We start from the raw sequence: 18872 nt of genomic DNA on the forward strand, positions 1-18872 counted from the left end.
CACTGGTTCCCAAACCCTGGCGGCTCCTACAGCCTCTACGGTGTGAAGAGGGAGGTCCCTTCTGACAGAGCTTTCCGGCTGTCAGATCTAAGCTGTTGTTTCACTGTCAGCTGTGTCTCTTCCGTTGCAGCCAGGTGGGCCACGCTGCTCCAAAGGAGCTCACAAGCTGAGTTGCAAGGGAGGTATTGAGAGGACAGGGATGGCTACAACGTGCTGCAAACTGAGTGAGGGTCCCCACAATCCTCAGCAAAGGTCTGTGGCGTGCAAGTGGGGAGTAGAGGGCCCCCAAGTTCCAAAGGAAGGGAGGTACTCGGGAGCTAAAGCCCTTGGCTGCTGTGGTAGCAGCTGCAGATGGCAGCTCGTCCACAGTGCACTTCGAATGAGGTCATATGAGCGGGACTCGGGAAATGGCTCCGAAATCCAGAGAAAGGGGTCAGGGTATGTGGGAATCCGGCGGGGGTGGGGGGTGGATGAAGGAAGGTGTCCTTCCTCTCTCCAGTGCAATTTGGTTTGGTGAGTCTCAAAGCTACCAGATGGCACTTCCCAAGTCAGGCCCCCGCAGGAATCAGGGTGGGCTGCGTGCCTCGGCCCCTGCCACAGGGACAAGCCACACCAGTGGCCTCCCTGAGCTCAAATGGCCGGATCTGGGGCTTCTGTCTGGGTGCACACCTCCTTGCTGTGGCCAAGTTCCCCCCTTCTCTGAGCACCAGCTTCATCCTCTCGAATGAGGACATCGATTGCTACCTTGGCACGTTACTCTCTTCATCCTGTGAAGACTCATTAGGCTTATCCTACAATTACTAGCTGGCCCGAAGAGATATCTCCTGAATCCAGATTAAGGGGGAGTCTCCCAGGCTCATCTGGCATGTCTTCCCTGAAGTCTGCCAAAACCCACACCCTTGCATTTCCAGGGACTCCCCTTAGCCAGCTGGGCAGAAAACCCAGCATGGTTCAAACAAGCTGACAGACAAGCGGGAGAGGACTCACGGGCAGACGGCCTCCCTCAGGTCTCGGGTGGAGCTCTGGGACCACAGCAGCAACGGGCCATCCCAGCCCCTGGGCTCAGCAGTGCCCTCATTCTCAGGCCGGCGGCTCTGCCCTGAGGGGAGCAGGAAGGTCACCAACTGCCGCAGGCGGACCTCAAGCCCCTCCCACTGCTGGAGCCTGACCTCCCCCGGCCCCACCCCTTCCCCTACCCCAGCAGGACGAGAGCTCGTCTTCCCCTGGCTTCCAACGTGAGGCCCGACCCTGGGCCCCGATTGGGCACTGCCCCAGTCCGGAGCCAATCACAGTGGCCAGGGAGGTGGAACGCACCGATTGGCCAGGGCCAGGTCATGTGACCATGCTCCCCAGGAAACTCAAATATTACCAAGATTCCCTAACAAACCAATGAACGAAATTATCCAGTAAAGGCAAACCGTACTTTTTAATGAGGCCAATGTGACAGAAAAAAAAAAAAAAAAGCTTCACAATGAACTGCTCAAGGAAGCTACTAAATAAACTTTCAGAAAATTTAAGTAGTTTTTTTTTTTTTTTAATAGGGTGACGGAGAGCTATACCTTTCCCATCTATGTGAATTTAGGTTTAAACTAGATTTCCCTTGGCTATTATATAAGACAAAAAAACCCACATCACCCCCTTTCACTTCCCCCACCCCCAAAAAGGGTTTTAGTCTATTGAATTTTTGTGTCCTCAGTTGTGTCTGATTCACGGCAACTCACGAACTCTACACAGCCAGGCTCTTCCGTCCATGGAATTCAGGGCAATTTTTTTCTGTCACAGTAAATGCCCACCCTGGGTGATCCAAAGGCAAGGGCTCAGAGGATCCTGAGAGACTAACTCCTTTCAGCTGAGCACAAAGCTGGCTCCTCACTGGGATGCCTGTGGCCTGGGGCTCCCAGAGGGGAGAGCAGCACTCGCCCCACCGTGTGGTCACTGCTGGAAGTGCAGGCTGCTCCTCACTCCCCCTTGACAGTGTCCCTGAGGGCAGAACAGTGTGAATCTACTCAAGGTGGAAACGCAAACTCCGATGCAACCAGACTTCCCACAAGGTCTCCAAAACCACTCAGGAACAGGGAATTGGAAACTGCAGGGCATGACATGAATGGAGATGGAGACTTGACACCTTACACCGAGTTCACTTCCAGTTATCCCTAGACAAAGTTTCCATGAAAACTTGTCACAAATCTAGAAGAACAATGAGCGGAAACCGGACACGTGCTTTGAGTCTTCACACACAAAACTAAAAGGCAGTCCACAAAACAACCCAGAGAATACAGTGGACTTTGCAAAATCAAAGATATCTACTGTGGGAAAGACCTCATGACAAAAGCAAAAGACAGGTCATACATCGCGAGACGAATGAGTGGAAACACAAAGCTTCTCAAGGATGTGTCTCCAAACAGACAAAGAACAGCAACACGACAAGCCTGTGAAAACTAGGGAAAGGTCTGAAGGGACACCAGACTGAGGAAGACACACACAGAGTATCCCGGATGATGTCCAGCACAGAGGGCCTGAAGAAACAACAGTCTAGTTGCACTCCCTCGGGCCTGTGTGACCCTGGATGAGGCCTCTGTTTCCCGGTGGCTCTGACAGATGGACAGGGAGGAAGGGGAAGAGAAATCACTTGCATTTCTAATACTCACAGCAAAGTCTTCCAATGAGAAGGGAATTATCACCCCCACTGACAATGCCATTCACTGAAGTGATACCCACGAGTCCATCTAACCCAGAAGGGAAGGAAGGACCTGTTCTCACAAAACGGCGAGAGATGGAAGAAGGAAGATCAAGCCCACACCAATCGCTGCAAAGAGAAGCTGTGCTCAGGGCTTGAAAGAATTCCTATTGGGAAAATGATGTCACAGCCCCACAAGGCAATCCACAGCTTCGATGGTATTCCTCCCAAAATGCCAATGCATTTTCGCACCGAACAAAGAATTGCAACAGGGGTTACGGAAACAGAAAAGAGCCTAAATTGTCAATACAATCCGACGAAAAAGCCCCGATACGGACATCCAAGGTTGTGTGAAAGGAAATTAGACGAGCAAACTAGGATCCTCAGGAGAGTATCGGAGAAGGCGATGGCGACCCACTCCAGTACTCTTGCCTGGAAAATGCCCTGGACAGAGGAGCCTGGTAGGCTGCAGGCCATGGGGTCGCGCAGAGTCAGACACGACTGAAGTGACTTAGCCGCAGCGGCAGCAGCAGGACAGTATGCTATTGGGAATACAACAACACACACAGATCCAGATCGATGGAATAAAGTTGAGGGTCCAGAAACAAACCCCGGCATCCATGGTCAACTCGTCTCTGACACAGAAGGGGAGAATATCCAAATGGGAACAAGAAAGCCTCTTCAATCAATGTCCATGGGAAAACCAGACAGCTACATCTGAAGAACGCTATTGGTTTTGATCTCACACCACCTCAATATCGGGGAAAACCCTCACCCTAAAGGCTGATGTCATGAGATAGCTAGAAAGAAGCGTAGGTCAAAGGCTCCTTAACATCAGAGTCTCCTTGCCATTTGCTGGGCGGAGGTAGAAATGGGTCTCTTCAAGTAAGGGAAAGAGGGAAACGAAGTACACCAATGGGTTTCCATCCAATGGAACCTCTTCACAACAGAGAAGCTAAGCATTCACAAATGCAAAAGATAGGAAACGGAACATGAGAGACTCCTTGCAAGTGGTGTATCTGAGAAGGGGTTCATATGGAAAGAGACGAAGAATGCACAGCACTCAGATTCCAAGAAACACCACCACCACCCTTGACCCTTCCCCCATGACCAACTCCGACCTAAAGCCTTTCTCTCCCTCTAACCTATCCCTAAAACATAACCCTCATCTAATCATATACATGTGCATTCCTAGCATCCATCCATCCACACACGAGAGAGAAAGAGGAAGACACAGACTGAATCGAGAAAGGAAAAGAGAGGGACACAGCCAGAGAGAGACACGGAACCAAAGAGAGGAAAGGAGTCGATGGCCCAGACTTTTCATCACTCTGTCTCGAAGGTAGAAGCAATGACAGCGCCCATCCACCCCAGAAGGGGGAAAAGGACGGAAGGTTTGGAGAGGAAAAGACAAGAACCCAGGGATCCATTAGAAGCTCAGCCACCCGCAGAAGCCGAGCTGGGACACTTGAACAGAATCTCAATGCAAACAGAGGACCAGAAAGTTGGCTACTCTTTTCTATAAGAGAGGGAGACCTTCGAGTCTTCCTTTCGGTGCTCCAACTTGGATGCGGGGTCTCAAAACAGTCAGGAGGGGGAGTGCCTTTTCCTGGGTTCCACGGCGCATCCAGGCCTCGTTCTGCCCCATTCTGTGCTGTGTCAGCCCTGGATGGAGTCTTTCTTTCTGAAGTCTCAGCGCACAAGCTCCACGTGATATCGGCCCCAGGTGGAAAGGCATGGAGCTGCTCGTAGGCCGCCAGACCTAGGAAACAGATGGGAGAATGACCCCCTCTCTGCAGATGGAGAGACTGGGGAAACCCTGAGGGGCATATGCTTGTCCAGGGCCACACCACTTATGAGAAGAAGGAGCCTGGTCTGAGAGCAGCGGGGTCCTCGGAGCTCAGGCCCTGGCTGCACCCAGGCCTCCCCAGGGCTGTGGGCTGGGCTGTGTGGCTGTCACTGTGCCTGCACATGGCCTAAGGGGGGTGGTCGAGCAGTCAGAAACCCAGAGATTCCCTTGGGAAGTTTTGGGGAAGGGACCTCAGCACGAACCCCAGGAAATGATGTCACCTGCCGGCAACAGAACCCAACAGAACCCGCAACCCGGGTATCCAGGCCTCCAGAGCGGAGAGGAGCCCCCAGCCAGATCACTTGCTGCCAGGATGTTCTGCTGTTTGCCCCTGCCCAGAGCCCGGGGCCGCAGGAGAGCTCACAGGCAGTGTGCGTGGGCACCCTGTCGACGTTGGCTCAGGGCACCCCCGAGAGGCCTCTGGCCCTTTGCCCGGAGAAACAGAAAGGTAACACGGGGAGCCCCAGGCCGGGCCAGGCCACCTCTCCCATGCCACCCGGAAACACCGGGTCCTTTGCCTGTGTGTGTGGATGCGGGTTTCTCGGGGTGTGTCTCCCTCAAGGAAGCCCAGGCGGATGTGGGGTCAGAAGCCTGCGGACAAGTTGTGTCCACACCCCAGGGGAGAGCAGGCTGGGTGGGATGGGGAGAGTGCGGGCAGCGCCGGCCGCCCAGGCTGACCTCACACCCTCAGGTGGGTCTCTTTCCTCCCGGGTGGGGATGTGAGCAGACACACGTCTCTGACCCTTCTGGGAAGAGAAGTTCGAGCAGGCAGAAGCAGCGGCTCCACTGGCCGGGCCCAGCTCGGAAAACTCCCAGCACGGCTGGCTGACGGTCACTGTCGTTGCAGAGCTTCCCACGTGATGAGGCCGAGGACGGGGACACCCCGTCCACCTCCTGGAGGGAGGGGTCGGAGCACCACCCCCCCGCCCGTGAGGCCCAGTGCAGGCTCCAGGTGAGCGTGCCCACGGAGGCATCAGCCCCACCGGGGGCGAAGCGGAGGCGGGGAAGGCCTGCTGCCGAGACACCGCCCAGGATACACCCGGCGGCCCAGTCTGAGGCTGCCACGGAGCTCAGCACACCCGGCTCCGACCCAGAGTCCCGAGAACCCCGGCCTCTGAGGCAGCAGGAGGACCTGGAGCCCAGCACGCCAGAGCACAGAGGTGAGGACGCTGGGGCTGGTGCACGGGAGTGTGTGGGGAGGGGGTGCTGAGCTACACAGGGACGAGTCCCCGAAAGATGCTGCTGGGCCTGCAGCAAGCGCTGGCCTCACACCCCCACCCCCATCTTGCACACTTCAGTCCCAAAAGACATCCGACGCTGGGTATTCTTTGGGAATCTCTTGGAAGCATTCTGTCCCGGGATACGCACATGCCAAGGCTGGCCTGTGGGTAAACTTTGCTTCTCCCCCAGCTCTAGCACTGGCCTCCAACTGGAACCAGGCTCCACTTCCCAGACCTGTCCCTACAGAGGTGGTGGCTCCAGGTGCAGGACCCAGGAATCCACCGAGGGCTGATGGAGAACCGAGACTTGCCCTCGCAGAGACACCAGGCCAGCTGGGTACTGGCCAGCACACCGGGCAGATCGGATCTCCGTGCCTGCAGGACCCCCAGCTCCAGGCACTGATGTCCCACCCCCTCAGCGAGAACCTCCACCTCCACGTGCACCTGTACCTGCTCGGGCTTTGGCAGGAGAACCCGAGGCAGAGGAGGAGTCACCGCCTCGGCAGGGAGAGCCTGCCCTGGCTCCCGCGCAACACCCAGACGCCGACGATGACTCACCCGCCCCTGCAGGAAGAACGAGCCCCCGCTCTGGACAGAGACCCAGAGCCCTTGCCGGAAACACCACGTCCAGGGCAGCGGTCGGCTCTGCAGCCTCCATCCCTGTCTGCTCACCGTGGACGCCGGCAACTCGTTCTGCCCCCAGGGGACATGGAGTTCCTTTCCCCTGAACTGCTTTGCATTTGGTTTGTTTCCACCTTTCTGGTGATGTTTTATTGTTTGTATGGTTTCGTGTATTTCTGTTGGTTAAGTTGGGATTAGTAAACTTTTTCATCATTGTTGCAATTTGGGAACACTGTTGTGTAACTCTGGTGATACTGTGTTACCATCACCACTTTGTAGTTGCAGACCCCTTCCATCTTTATGCCCCACCCGCCAACAAAGCCTGGATTCAAGGCAAGCACGCCCTGTTCATCCCTCCCCCCCGATCCTGAACACAATTTCATCTTTTCTTTCGGCATTCCTTCCTATATTCTTGGTGTCCCCAATCAATGCCTCTCAGTGAAATGACTGAAGGAGTTTTTTTCGGACTCTCCACCTACTGTAAGACTCCATTGGAGAGTTCTCATTTTTATGTCCTTTGAAGTAGCCTTTGATAGCTGAAAGGACGGTGTACGTCCTTTCAAGATATCATGTGCCAAACGAAGCCCTTTTGGCAAATGCCATCATTATCTCCAGGCAGGCATTGCTGTTTGAAGGGTGACATCTCAGCCAGAAGGCAGAGGCTGAGCTCCTCTTGTTGCACCAGCTCCCAAAAGAAGCCAAGAAAGGGAGCTGGAACAACAAACCACCCCAACGCCCAGGAAAGCGTTCTTCACGACAGCAGGCTAGAAAATGACCCAACAACCTTGTGGCCCAGAACCCCTCTAGAAAAATCACTGTTCCATAAAAAAGAGAAACACATGGGAAGTTCCAAGGAGAGGCAATGCCCACGGCCAGTGTACTTTAGAGACGGCCTGACCGCTCCGGGGAAGACACGCACCGACGGAACCCCTTGGGAAACAGCAGTGATAGTCCTCACCGTCGTAAGGGTTTCCTCTGGGGACAACCTGCCCTGGGCACCACATGAGGGAGCAGACCGGCTTCTCTTCCTCTGCCCCCACACCATTCACTCATGAAGGCAGCTCAGGTGTTCTCATGCCCTGCCTGCCTGCCTGCCTGCCTGGCTCATCCGTGAGCTGTGCCCACCTCCAGGGCAGGACTCCACCTTCTCCTCTCTGTGTACCGTGACTCTGCACACAGTGGGCTTTCAGAACCTTAGGAGACTTGAGCCATTCCCACTCGAGCCAGAACCCTCCCCAGGAAGGAAAACAGCTGTGGAGTCATTTTGGCCCCAGCACTGGTTCCCAAACCCTGGCGGCTCCTACAGCCTCTACGGTGTGAAGAGGGAGGTCCCTTCTGACAGAGCTTTCCGGCTGTCAGATCTAAGCTGTTGTTTCACTGTCAGCTGTGTCTCTTCCGTTGCAGCCAGGTGGGCCACGCTGCTCCAAAGGAGCTCACAAGCTGAGTTGCAAGGGAGGTATTGAGAGGACAGGGATGGCTACAACGTGCTGCAAACTGAGTGAGGGTCCCCACAATCCTCAGCAAAGGTCTGTGGCGTGCAAGTGGGGAGTAGAGGGCCCCCAAGTTCCAAAGGAAGGGAGGTACTCGGGAGCTAAAGCCCTTGGCTGCTGTGGTAGCAGCTGCAGATGGCAGCTCGTCCACAGTGCACTTCGAATGAGGTCATATGAGCGGGACTCGGGAAATGGCTCCGAAATCCAGAGAAAGGGGTCAGGGTATGTGGGAATCCGGCGGGGGTGGGGGGTGGATGAAGGAAGGTGTCCTTCCTCTCTCCAGTGCAATTTGGTTTGGTGAGTCTCAAAGCTACCAGATGGCACTTCCCAAGTCAGGCCCCCGCAGGAATCAGGGTGGGCTGCGTGCCTCGGCCCCTGCCACAGGGACAAGCCACACCAGTGGCCTCCCTGAGCTCAAATGGCCGGATCTGGGGCTTCTGTCTGGGTGCACACCTCCTTGCTGTGGCCAAGTTCCCCCCTTCTCTGAGCACCAGCTTCATCCTCTCGAATGAGGACATCGATTGCTACCTTGGCACGTTACTCTCTTCATCCTGTGAAGACTCATTAGGCTTATCCTACAATTACTAGCTGGCCCGAAGAGATATCTCCTGAATCCAGATTAAGGGGGAGTCTCCCAGGCTCATCTGGCATGTCTTCCCTGAAGTCTGCCAAAACCCACACCCTTGCATTTCCAGGGACTCCCCTTAGCCAGCTGGGCAGAAAACCCAGCATGGTTCAAACAAGCTGACAGACAAGCGGGAGAGGACTCACGGGCAGACGGCCTCCCTCAGGTCTCGGGTGGAGCTCTGGGACCACAGCAGCAACGGGCCATCCCAGCCCCTGGGCTCAGCAGTGCCCTCATTCTCAGGCCGGCGGCTCTGCCCTGAGGGGAGCAGGAAGGTCACCAACTGCCGCAGGCGGACCTCAAGCCCCTCCCACTGCTGGAGCCTGACCTCCCCCGGCCCCACCCCTTCCCCTACCCCAGCAGGACGAGAGCTCGTCTTCCCCTGGCTTCCAACGTGAGGCCCGACCCTGGGCCCCGATTGGGCACTGCCCCAGTCCGGAGCCAATCACAGTGGCCAGGGAGGTGGAACGCACCGATTGGCCAGGGCCAGGTCATGTGACCATGCTCCCCAGGAAACTCAAATATTACCAAGATTCCCTAACAAACCAATGAACGAAATTATCCAGTAAAGGCAAACCGTACTTTTTAATGAGGCCAATGTGACAGAAAAAAAAAAAAAAAAGCTTCACAATGAACTGCTCAAGGAAGCTACTAAATAAACTTTCAGAAAATTTAAGTAGTTTTTTTTTTTTTTTAATAGGGTGACGGAGAGCTATACCTTTCCCATCTATGTGAATTTAGGTTTAAACTAGATTTCCCTTGGCTATTATATAAGACAAAAAAACCCACATCACCCCCTTTCACTTCCCCCACCCCCAAAAAGGGTTTTAGTCTATTGAATTTTTGTGTCCTCAGTTGTGTCTGATTCACGGCAACTCACGAACTCTACACAGCCAGGCTCTTCCGTCCATGGAATTCAGGGCAATTTTTTTCTGTCACAGTAAATGCCCACCCTGGGTGATCCAAAGGCAAGGGCTCAGAGGATCCTGAGAGACTAACTCCTTTCAGCTGAGCACAAAGCTGGCTCCTCACTGGGATGCCTGTGGCCTGGGGCTCCCAGAGGGGAGAGCAGCACTCGCCCCACCGTGTGGTCACTGCTGGAAGTGCAGGCTGCTCCTCACTCCCCCTTGACAGTGTCCCTGAGGGCAGAACAGTGTGAATCTACTCAAGGTGGAAACGCAAACTCCGATGCAACCAGACTTCCCACAAGGTCTCCAAAACCACTCAGGAACAGGGAATTGGAAACTGCAGGGCATGACATGAATGGAGATGGAGACTTGACACCTTACACCGAGTTCACTTCCAGTTATCCCTAGACAAAGTTTCCATGAAAACTTGTCACAAATCTAGAAGAACAATGAGCGGAAACCGGACACGTGCTTTGAGTCTTCACACACAAAACTAAAAGGCAGTCCACAAAACAACCCAGAGAATACAGTGGACTTTGCAAAATCAAAGATATCTACTGTGGGAAAGACCTCATGACAAAAGCAAAAGACAGGTCATACATCGCGAGACGAATGAGTGGAAACACAAAGCTTCTCAAGGATGTGTCTCCAAACAGACAAAGAACACCAACACGACAAGCCTGTGAAAACTAGGGAAAGGTCTGAAGGGACACCAGACTGAGGAAGACACACACAGAGTATCCCGGATGATGTCCAGCACAGAGGGCCTGAAGAAACAACAGTCTAGTTGCACTCCCTCGGGCCTGTGTGACCCTGGATGAGGCCTCTGTTTCCCGGTGGCTCTGACAGATGGACAGGGAGGAAGGGGAAGAGAAATCACTTGCATTTCTAATACTCACAGCAAAGTCTTCCAATGAGAAGGGAATTATCACCCCCACTGACAATGCCATTCACTGAAGTGATACCCACGAGTCCATCTAACCCAGAAGGGAAGGAAGGACCTGTTCTCACAAAACGGCGAGAGATGGAAGAAGGAAGATCAAGCCCACACCAATCGCTGCAAAGAGAAGCTGTGCTCAGGGCTTGAAAGAATTCCTATTGGGAAAATGATGTCACAGCCCCACAAGGCAATCCACAGCTTCGATGGTATTCCTCCCAAAATGCCAATGCATTTTCGCACCGAACAAAGAATTGCAACAGGGGTTACGGAAACAGAAAAGAGCCTAAATTGTCAATACAATCCGACGAAAAAGCCCCGATACGGACATCCAAGGTTGTGTGAAAGGAAATTAGACGAGCAAACTAGGATCCTCAGGAGAGTATCGGAGAAGGCGATGGCGACCCACTCCAGTACTCTTGCCTGGAAAATGCCCTGGACAGAGGAGCCTGGTAGGCTGCAGGCCATGGGGTCGCGCAGAGTCAGACACGACTGAAGTGACTTAGCCGCAGCGGCAGCAGCAGGACAGTATGCTATTGGGAATACAACAACACACACAGATCCAGATCGATGGAATAAAGTTGAGGGTCCAGAAACAAACCCCGGCATCCATGGTCAACTCGTCTCTGACACAGAAGGGGAGAATATCCAAATGGGAACAAGAAAGCCTCTTCAATCAATGTCCATGGGAAAACCAGACAGCTACATCTGAAGAACGCTATTGGTTTTGATCTCACACCACCTCAATATCGGGGAAAACCCTCACCCTAAAGGCTGATGTCATGAGATAGCTAGAAAGAAGCGTAGGTCAAAGGCTCCTTAACATCAGAGTCTCCTTGCCATTTGCTGGGCGGAGGTAGAAATGGGTCTCTTCAAGTAAGGGAAAGAGGGAAACGAAGTATACCAATGGGTTTCCATCCAATGGAACCTCTTCACAACAGAGAAGCTAAGCATTCACAAATGCAAAAGATAGGAAACGGAACATGAGAGACTCCTTGCAAGTGGTGTATCTGAGAAGGGGTTCATATGGAAAGAGACGAAGAATGCACAGCACTCAGATTCCAAGAAACACCACCACCACCCTTGACCCTTCCCCCATGACCAACTCCGACCTAAAGCCTTTCTCTCCCTCTAACCTATCCCTAAAACATAACCCTCATCTAATCATATACATGTGCATTCCTAGCATCCATCCATCCACACACGAGAGAGAAAGAGGAAGACACAGACTGAATCGAGAAAGGAAAAGAGAGGGACACAGCCAGAGAGAGACACGGAACCAAAGAGAGGAAAGGAGTCGATGGCCCAGACTTTTCATCACTCTGTCTCGAAGGTAGAAGCAATGACAGCGCCCATCCACCCCAGAAGGGGGAAAAGGACGGAAGGTTTGGAGAGGAAAAGACAAGAACCCAGGGATCCATTAGAAGCTCAGCCACCCGCAGAAGCCGAGCTGGGACACTTGAACAGAATCTCAATGCAAACAGAGGACCAGAAAGTTGGCTACTCTTTTCTATAAGAGAGGGAGACCTTCGAGTCTTCCTTTCGGTGCTCCAACTTGGATGCGGGGTCTCAAAACAGTCAGGAGGGGGAGTGCCTTTTCCTGGGTTCCACGGCGCATCCAGGCCTCGTTCTGCCCCATTCTGTGCTGTGTCAGCCCTGGATGGAGTCTTTCTTTCTGAAGTCTCAGCGCACAAGCTCCACGTGATATCGGCCCCAGGTGGAAAGGCATGGAGCTGCTCGTAGGCCGCCAGACCTAGGAAACAGATGGGAGAATGACCCCCTCTCTGCAGATGGAGAGACTGGGGAAACCCTGAGGGGCATATGCTTGTCCAGGGCCACACCACTTATGAGAAGAAGGAGCCTGGTCTGAGAGCAGCGGGGTCCTCGGAGCTCAGGCCCTGGCTGCACCCAGGCCTCCCCAGGGCTGTGGGCTGGGCTGTGTGGCTGTCACTGTGCCTGCACATGGCCTAAGGGGGGTGGTCGAGCAGTCAGAAACCCAGAGATTCCCTTGGGAAGTTTTGGGGAAGGGACCTCAGCACGAACCCCAGGAAATGATGTCACCTGCCGGCAACAGAACCCAACAGAACCCGCAACCCGGGTATCCAGGCCTCCAGAGCGGAGAGGAGCCCCCAGCCAGATCACTTGCTGCCAGGATGTTCTGCTGTTTGCCCCTGCCCAGAGCCCGGGGCCGCAGGAGAGCTCACAGGCAGTGTGCGTGGGCACCCTGTCGACGTTGGCTCAGGGCACCCCCGAGAGGCCTCTGGCCCTTTGCCCGGAGAAACAGAAAGGTAACACGGGGAGCCCCAGGCCGGGCCAGGCCACCTCTCCCATGCCACCCGGAAACACCGGGTCCTTTGCCTGTGTGTGTGGATGCGGGTTTCTCGGGGTGTGTCTCCCTCAAGGAAGCCCAGGCGGATGTGGGGTCAGAAGCCTGCGGACAAGTTGTGTCCACACCCCAGGGGAGAGCAGGCTGGGTGGGATGGGGAGAGTGCGGGCAGCGCCGGCCGCCCAGGCTGACCTCACACCCTCAGGTGGGTCTCTTTCCTCCCGGGTGGGGATGTGAGCAGACACACGTCTCTGACCCTTCTGGGAAGAGAAGTTCGAGCAGGCAGAAGCAGCGGCTCCACTGGCCGGGCCCAGCTCGGAAAACTCCCAGCACGGCTGGCTGACGGTCACTGTCGTTGCAGAGCTTCCCACGTGATGAGGCCGAGGACGGGGACACCCCGTCCACCTCCTGGAGGGAGGGGTCGGAGCACCACCCCCCCGCCCGTGAGGCCCAGTGCAGGCTCCAGGTGAGCGTGCCCACGGAGGCATCAGCCCCACCGGGGGCGAAGCGGAGGCGGGGAAGGCCTGCTGCCGAGACACCGCCCAGGATACACCCGGCGGCCCAGTCTGAGGCTGCCACGGAGCTCAGCACACCCGGCTCCGACCCAGAGTCCCGAGAACCCCGGCCTCTGAGGCAGCAGGAGGACCTGGAGCCCAGCACGCCAGAGCACAGAGGTGAGGACGCTGGGGCTGGTGCACGGGAGTGTGTGGGGAGGGGGTGCTGAGCTACACAGGGACGAGTCCCCGAAAGATGCTGCTGGGCCTGCAGCAAGCGCTGGCCTCACACCCCCACCCCCATCTTGCACACTTCAGTCCCAAAAGACATCCGACGCTGGGTATTCTTTGGGAATCTCTTGGAAGCTTTCTGTCCCGGGATACGCACATGCCAAGGCTGGCCTGTGGGTAAACTTTGCTTCTCCCCCAGCTCTAGCACTGGCCTCCAACTGGAACCAGGCTCCACTTCCCAGACCTGTCCCTACAGAGGTGGTGGCTCCAGGTGCAGGACCCAGGAATCCACCGAGGGCTGATGGAGAACCGAGACTTGCCCTCGCAGAGACACCAGGCCAGCTGGGTACTGGCCAGCACACCGGGCAGATCGGATCTCCGTGCCTGCAGGACCCCCAGCTCCAGGCACTGATGTCCCACCCCCTCAGCGAGAACCTCCACCTCCACGTGCACCTGTACCTGCTCGGGCTTTGGCAGGAGAACCCGAGGCAGAGGAGGAGTCACCGCCTCGGCAGGGAGAGCCTGCCCTGGCTCCCGCGCAACACCCAGACGCCGACGATGACTCACCCGCCCCTGCAGGAAGAACGAGCCCCCGCTCTGGACAGAGACCCAGAGCCCTTGCCGGAAACACCACGTCCAGGGCAGCGGTCGGCTCTGCAGCCTCCATCCCTGTCTGCTCACCGTGGACGCCGGCAACTCGTTCTGCCCCCAGGGGACATGGAGTTCCTTTCCCCTGAACTGCTTTGCATTTGGTTTGTTTCCACCTTTCTGGTGATGTTTTATTGTTTGTATGGTTTCGTGTATTTCTGTTGGTTAAGTTGGGATTAGTAAACTTTTTCATCATTGTTGCAATTTGGGAACACTGTTGTGTAACTCTGGTGATACTGTGTTACCATCACCACTTTGTAGTTGCAGACCCCTTCCATCTTTATGCCCCACCCGCCAACAAAGCCTGGATTCAAGGCAAGCACGCCCTGTTCATCCCTCCCCCCCGATCCTGAACACAATTTCATCTTTTCTTTCGGCATTCCTTCCTATATTCTTGGTGTCCCCAATCAATGCCTCTCAGTGAAATGACTGAAGGAGTTTTTTTCGGACTCTCCACCTACTGTAAGACTCCATTGGAGAGTTCTCATTTTTATGTCCTTTGAAGTAGCCTTTGATAGCTGAAAGGACGGTGTACGTCCTTTCAAGATATCATGTGCCAAACGAAGCCCTTTTGGCAAATGCCATCATTATCTCCAGGCAGGCATTGCTGTTTGAAGGGTGACATCTCAGCCAGAAGGCAGAGGCTGAGCTCCTCTTGTTGCACCAGCTCCCAAAAGAAGCCAAGAAAGGGAGCTGGAACAACAAACCACCCCAACGCCCAGGAAAGCGTTCTTCACGACAGCAGGCTAGAAAATGACCCAACAACCTTGTGGCCCAGAACCCCTCTAGAAAAATCACTGTTCCATAAAAAAGAGAAACACATGGGAAGTTCCAAGGAGAGGCAATGCCCACGGCCAGTGTACTTTAGAGATGGCCTGACCGCTCCGGGGAAGACACGCACCGACGGAACCCCTTGGGAAACAGCAGTGATAGTCCTCACCGTCGTAAGGGTTTCCTCTGGGGACAACCTGCCCTGGGCACCACATGAGGGAGCAGACCGGCTTCTCTTCCTCTGCCCCCACACCATTCACTCATGAAGGCAGCTCAGGTGTTCTCATGCCCTGCCTGCCTGCCTGCCTGCCTGGCTCATCCGTGAGCTGTGCCCACCTCCAGGGCAGGACTCCACCTTCTCCTCTCTGTGTACCGTGACTCTGCACACAGTGGGCTTTCAGAACCTTAGGAGACTTGAGCCATTCCCACTCGAGCCAGAACCCTCCCCAGGAAGGAAAACAGCTGTGGAGTCATTTTGGCCCCAGCACTGGTTCCCAAACCCTGGCGGCTCCTACAGCCTCTACGGTGTGAAGAGGGAGGTCCCTTCTGACAGAGCTTTCCGGCTGTCAGATCTAAGCTGTTGTTTCACTGTCAGCTGTGTCTCTTCCGTTGCAGCCAGGTGGGCCACGCTGCTCCAAAGGAGCTCACAAGCTGAGTTGCAAGGGAGGTATTGAGAGGACAGGGATGGCTACAACGTGCTGCAAACTGAGTGAGGGTCCCCACAATCCTCAGCAAAGGTCTGTGGCGTGCAAGTGGGGAGTAGAGGGCCCCCAAGTTCCAAAGGAAGGGAGGTACTCGGGAGCTAAAGCCCTTGGCTGCTGTGGTAGCAGCTGCAGATGGCAGCTCGTCCACAGTGCACTTCGAATGAGGTCATATGAGCGGGACTCGGGAAATGGCTCCGAAATCCAGAGAAAGGGGTCAGGGTATGTGGGAATCCGGCGGGGGTGGGGGGTGGATGAAGGAAGGTGTCCTTCCTCTCTCCAGTGCAATTTGGTTTGGTGAGTCTCAAAGCTACCAGATGGCACTTCCCAAGTCAGGCCCCCGCAGGAATCAGGGTGGGCTGCGTGCCTTGGCCCCTGCCACAGGGACAAGCCACACCAGTGGCCTCCCTGAGCTCAAATGGCCGGATCTGGGGCTTCTGTCTGGGTGCACACCTCCTTGCTGTGGCCAAGTTCCCCCCTTCTCTGAGCACCAGCTTCATCCTCTCGAATGAGGACATCGATTGCTACCTTGGCACGTTACTCTCTTCATCCTGTGAAGACTCATTAGGCTTATCCTACAATTACTAGCTGGCCCGAAGAGATATCTCCTGAATCCAGATTAAGGGGGAGTCTCCCAGGCTCATCTGGCATGTCTTCCCTGAAGTCTGCCAAAACCCACACCCTTGCATTTCCAGGGACTCCCCTTAGCCAGCTGGGCAGAAAACCCAGCATGGTTCAAACAAGCTGACAGACAAGCGGGAGAGGACTCACGGGCAGACGGCCTCCCTCAGGTCTCGGGTGGAGCTCTGGGACCACAGCAGCAACGGGCCATCCCAGCCCCTGGGCTCAGCAGTGCCCTCATTCTCAGGCCGGCGGCTCTGCCCTGAGGGGAGCAGGAAGGTCACCAACTGCCGCAGGCGGACCTCAAGCCCCTCCCACTGCTGGAGCCTGACCTCCCCCGGCCCCACCCCTTCCCCTACCCCAGCAGGACGAGAGCTCGTCTTCCCCTGGCTTCCAACGTGAGGCCCGACCCTGGGCCCCGATTGGGCACTGCCCCAGTCCGGAGCCAATCACAGTGGCCAGGGAGGTGGAACGCACCGATTGGCCAGGGCCAGGTCATGTGACCATGCTCCCCAGGAAACTCAAATATTACCAAGATTCCCTAACAAACCAATGAACGAAATTATCCAGTAAAGGCAAACCGTACTTTTTAATGAGGCCAATGTGACAGAAAAAAAAAAAAAAAAGCTTCACAATGAACTGCTCAAGGAAGCTACTAAATAAACTTTCAGAAAATTTAAGTAGTTTTTTTTTTTTTTTAATAGGGTGACGGAGAGCTATACCTTTCCCATCTATGTGAATTTAGGTTTAAACTAGATTTCCCTTGGCTATTATATAAGACAAAAAAACCCACATCACCCCCTTTCACTTCCCCCACCCCCAAAAAGGGTTTTAGTCTATTGAATTTTTGTGTCCTCAGTTGTGTCTGATTCACGGCAACTCACGAACTCTACACAGCCAGGCTCTTCCGTCCATGGAATTCAGGGCAATTTTTTTCTGTCACAGTAAATGCCCACCCTGGGTGATCCAAAGGCAAGGGCTCAGAGGATCCTGAGAGACTAACTCCTTTCAGCTGAGCACAAAGCTGGCTCCTCACTGGGATGCCTGTGGCCTGGGGCTCCCAGAGGGGAGAGCAGCACTCGCCCCACCGTGTGGTCACTGCTGGAAGTGCAGGCTGCTCCTCACTCCCCCTTGACAGTGTCCCTGAGGGCAGAACAGTGTGAATCTACTCAAGGTGGAAACGCAAACTCCGATGCAACCAGACTTCCCACAAGGTCTCCAAAACCACTCAGGAACAGGGAATTGGAAACTGCAGGGCATGACATGAATGGAGATGGAGACTTGACACCTTACACCGAGTTCACTTCCAGTTATCCCTAGACAAAGTTTCCATGAAAACTCGTCACAAATCTAGAAGAACAATGAGCGGAAACCGGACACGTGCTTTGAGTCTTCACACACAAAACTAAAAGGCAGTCCACAAAACAACCCAGAGAATACAGTGGACTTTGCAAAATCAAAGATATCTACTGTGGGAAAGACCTCATGACAAAAGCAAAAGACAGGTCATACATCGCGAGACGAATGAGTGGAAACACAAAGCTTCTCAAGGATGTGTCTCCAAACAGACAAAGAACACCAACACGACAAGCCTGTGAAAACTAGGGAAAGGTCTGAAGGGACACCAGACTGAGGAAGACACACACAGAGTATCCCGGATGATGTCCAGCACAGAGGGCCTGAAGAAACAACAGTCTAGTTGCACTCCCTCGGGCCTGTGTGACCCTGGATGAGGCCTCTGTTTCCCGGTGGCTCTGACAGATGGACAGGGAGGAAGGGGAAGAGAAATCACTTGCATTTCTAATACTCACAGCAAAGTCTTCCAATGAGAAGGGAATTATCACCCCCACTGACAATGCCATTCACTGAAGTGATACCCACGAGTCCATCTAACCCAGAAGGGAAGGAAGGACCTGTTCTCACAAAACGGCGAGAGATGGAAGAAGGAAGATCAAGCCCACACCAATCGCTGCAAAGAGAAGCTGTGCTCAGGGCTTGAAAGAATTCCTATTGGGAAAATGATGTCACAGCCCCACAAGGCAATCCACAGCTTCGATGGTATTCCTCCCAAAATGCCAATGCATTTTCGCACCGAACAAAGAATTGCAACAGGGGTTACGGAAACAGAAAAGAGCCTAAATTGTCAATACAATCCGACGAAAAAGCCCCGATACGGACATCCAAGGTTGTGTGAAAGGAAATTAGACGAGCAAACTAGGATCCTCAGGAGAGTATCGGAGAAGGCGATGGCGACCCACTCCAGTACTCTTGCCTGGAAAATGCCCTGGACAGAGGAGCCTGGTAGGCTGCAGGCCATGGGGTCGCGCAGAGTCAGACACGACTGAAGTGACTTAGCCGCAGCGGCAGCAGCAGGACAGTATGCTATTGGGAATACAACAACACACACAGATCCAGATCGATGGAATAAAGTTGAGGGTCCAGAAACAAACCCCGGCATCCATGGTCAACTCGTCTCTGACACAGAAGGGGAGAATATCCAAATGGGAACAAGAAAGCCTCTTCAATCAATGTCCATGGGAAAACCAGACAGCTACATCTGAAGAACGCTATTGGTTTTGATCTCACACCACCTCAATATCGGGGAAAACCCTCACCCTAAAGGCTGATGTCATGAGATAGCTAGAAAGAAGCGTAGGTCAAAGGCTCCTTAACATCAGAGTCTCCTTGCCATTTGCTGGGCGGAGGTAGAAATGGGTCTCTTCAAGTAAGGGAAAGAGGGAAACGAAGTACAC

At 54.4% G+C, this 18872-nt stretch overlaps 2 protein-coding genes and 1 long non-coding RNA gene across 3 annotated transcripts in view; 2 read left to right on the top strand and 1 right to left on the bottom strand.

Annotated features, from left to right (window-relative positions):
- Window positions 1-18872, bottom strand: part of LOC145517946 (uncharacterized) — a 233750-nt gene that overhangs the window by 26391 nt on the left and 188487 nt on the right. The window contains exons 51-55 of the long non-coding RNA XR_014062431.1: window positions 16270-16381; window positions 11855-12080; window positions 8629-8740; window positions 4214-4439; window positions 988-1099 (exon numbers count right to left, since the gene is read on the bottom strand). This is a non-coding gene — a long non-coding RNA (uncharacterized LOC145517946). The remainder of the gene's footprint in view (window positions 1-987; window positions 1100-4213; window positions 4440-8628; window positions 8741-11854; window positions 12081-16269; window positions 16382-18872) is intronic.
- Window positions 4805-6589, top strand: LOC145517901 (uncharacterized). Its single transcript, XM_081521230.1, has 3 exons — window positions 4805-4974; window positions 5374-5686; window positions 5937-6589. Exons 1-3 carry the CDS (start codon window positions 4840-4842, stop codon window positions 6563-6565), a joined length of 1077 nt encoding a protein of 358 aa, XP_081377356.1. The 5' UTR covers window positions 4805-4839; the 3' UTR covers window positions 6566-6589.
- Window positions 12446-14230, top strand: LOC145517907 (uncharacterized). Its single transcript, XM_081521237.1, has 3 exons — window positions 12446-12615; window positions 13015-13327; window positions 13578-14230. The coding sequence occupies exons 1-3, from the start codon at window positions 12481-12483 to the stop codon at window positions 14204-14206; spliced, it is 1077 nt and encodes a 358-aa protein (XP_081377363.1). The 5' UTR covers window positions 12446-12480; the 3' UTR covers window positions 14207-14230.

This window comes from Giraffa tippelskirchi, chromosome 8, assembly GCF_054371585.1.
Source record: "Giraffa tippelskirchi isolate mGirTip1 chromosome 8, T2T-mGirTip1v1.2.pri, whole genome shotgun sequence".
NCBI lineage: Eukaryota > Metazoa > Chordata > Mammalia > Artiodactyla > Giraffidae > Giraffa > Giraffa tippelskirchi.

Coding starts and splice junctions, on each gene's coding strand:
- LOC145517901 (XM_081521230.1), top strand. CDS start 4,840: ATGTTCTGCTGTTTGCCCCTGCCCAGAGCCCGGGGCCGCAGGAGAGCT. Junction 4,975..5,373: donor TTGCCCGGAGAAACAGAAAG/GTAACACGGGGA, acceptor CTGTCGTTGCAG/AGCTTCCCACGTGATGAGGC. Junction 5,687..5,936: donor CAGCACGCCAGAGCACAGAG/GTGAGGACGCTG, acceptor CTTCTCCCCCAG/CTCTAGCACTGGCCTCCAAC.
- LOC145517907 (XM_081521237.1), top strand. CDS start 12,481: ATGTTCTGCTGTTTGCCCCTGCCCAGAGCCCGGGGCCGCAGGAGAGCT. Junction 12,616..13,014: donor TTGCCCGGAGAAACAGAAAG/GTAACACGGGGA, acceptor CTGTCGTTGCAG/AGCTTCCCACGTGATGAGGC. Junction 13,328..13,577: donor CAGCACGCCAGAGCACAGAG/GTGAGGACGCTG, acceptor CTTCTCCCCCAG/CTCTAGCACTGGCCTCCAAC.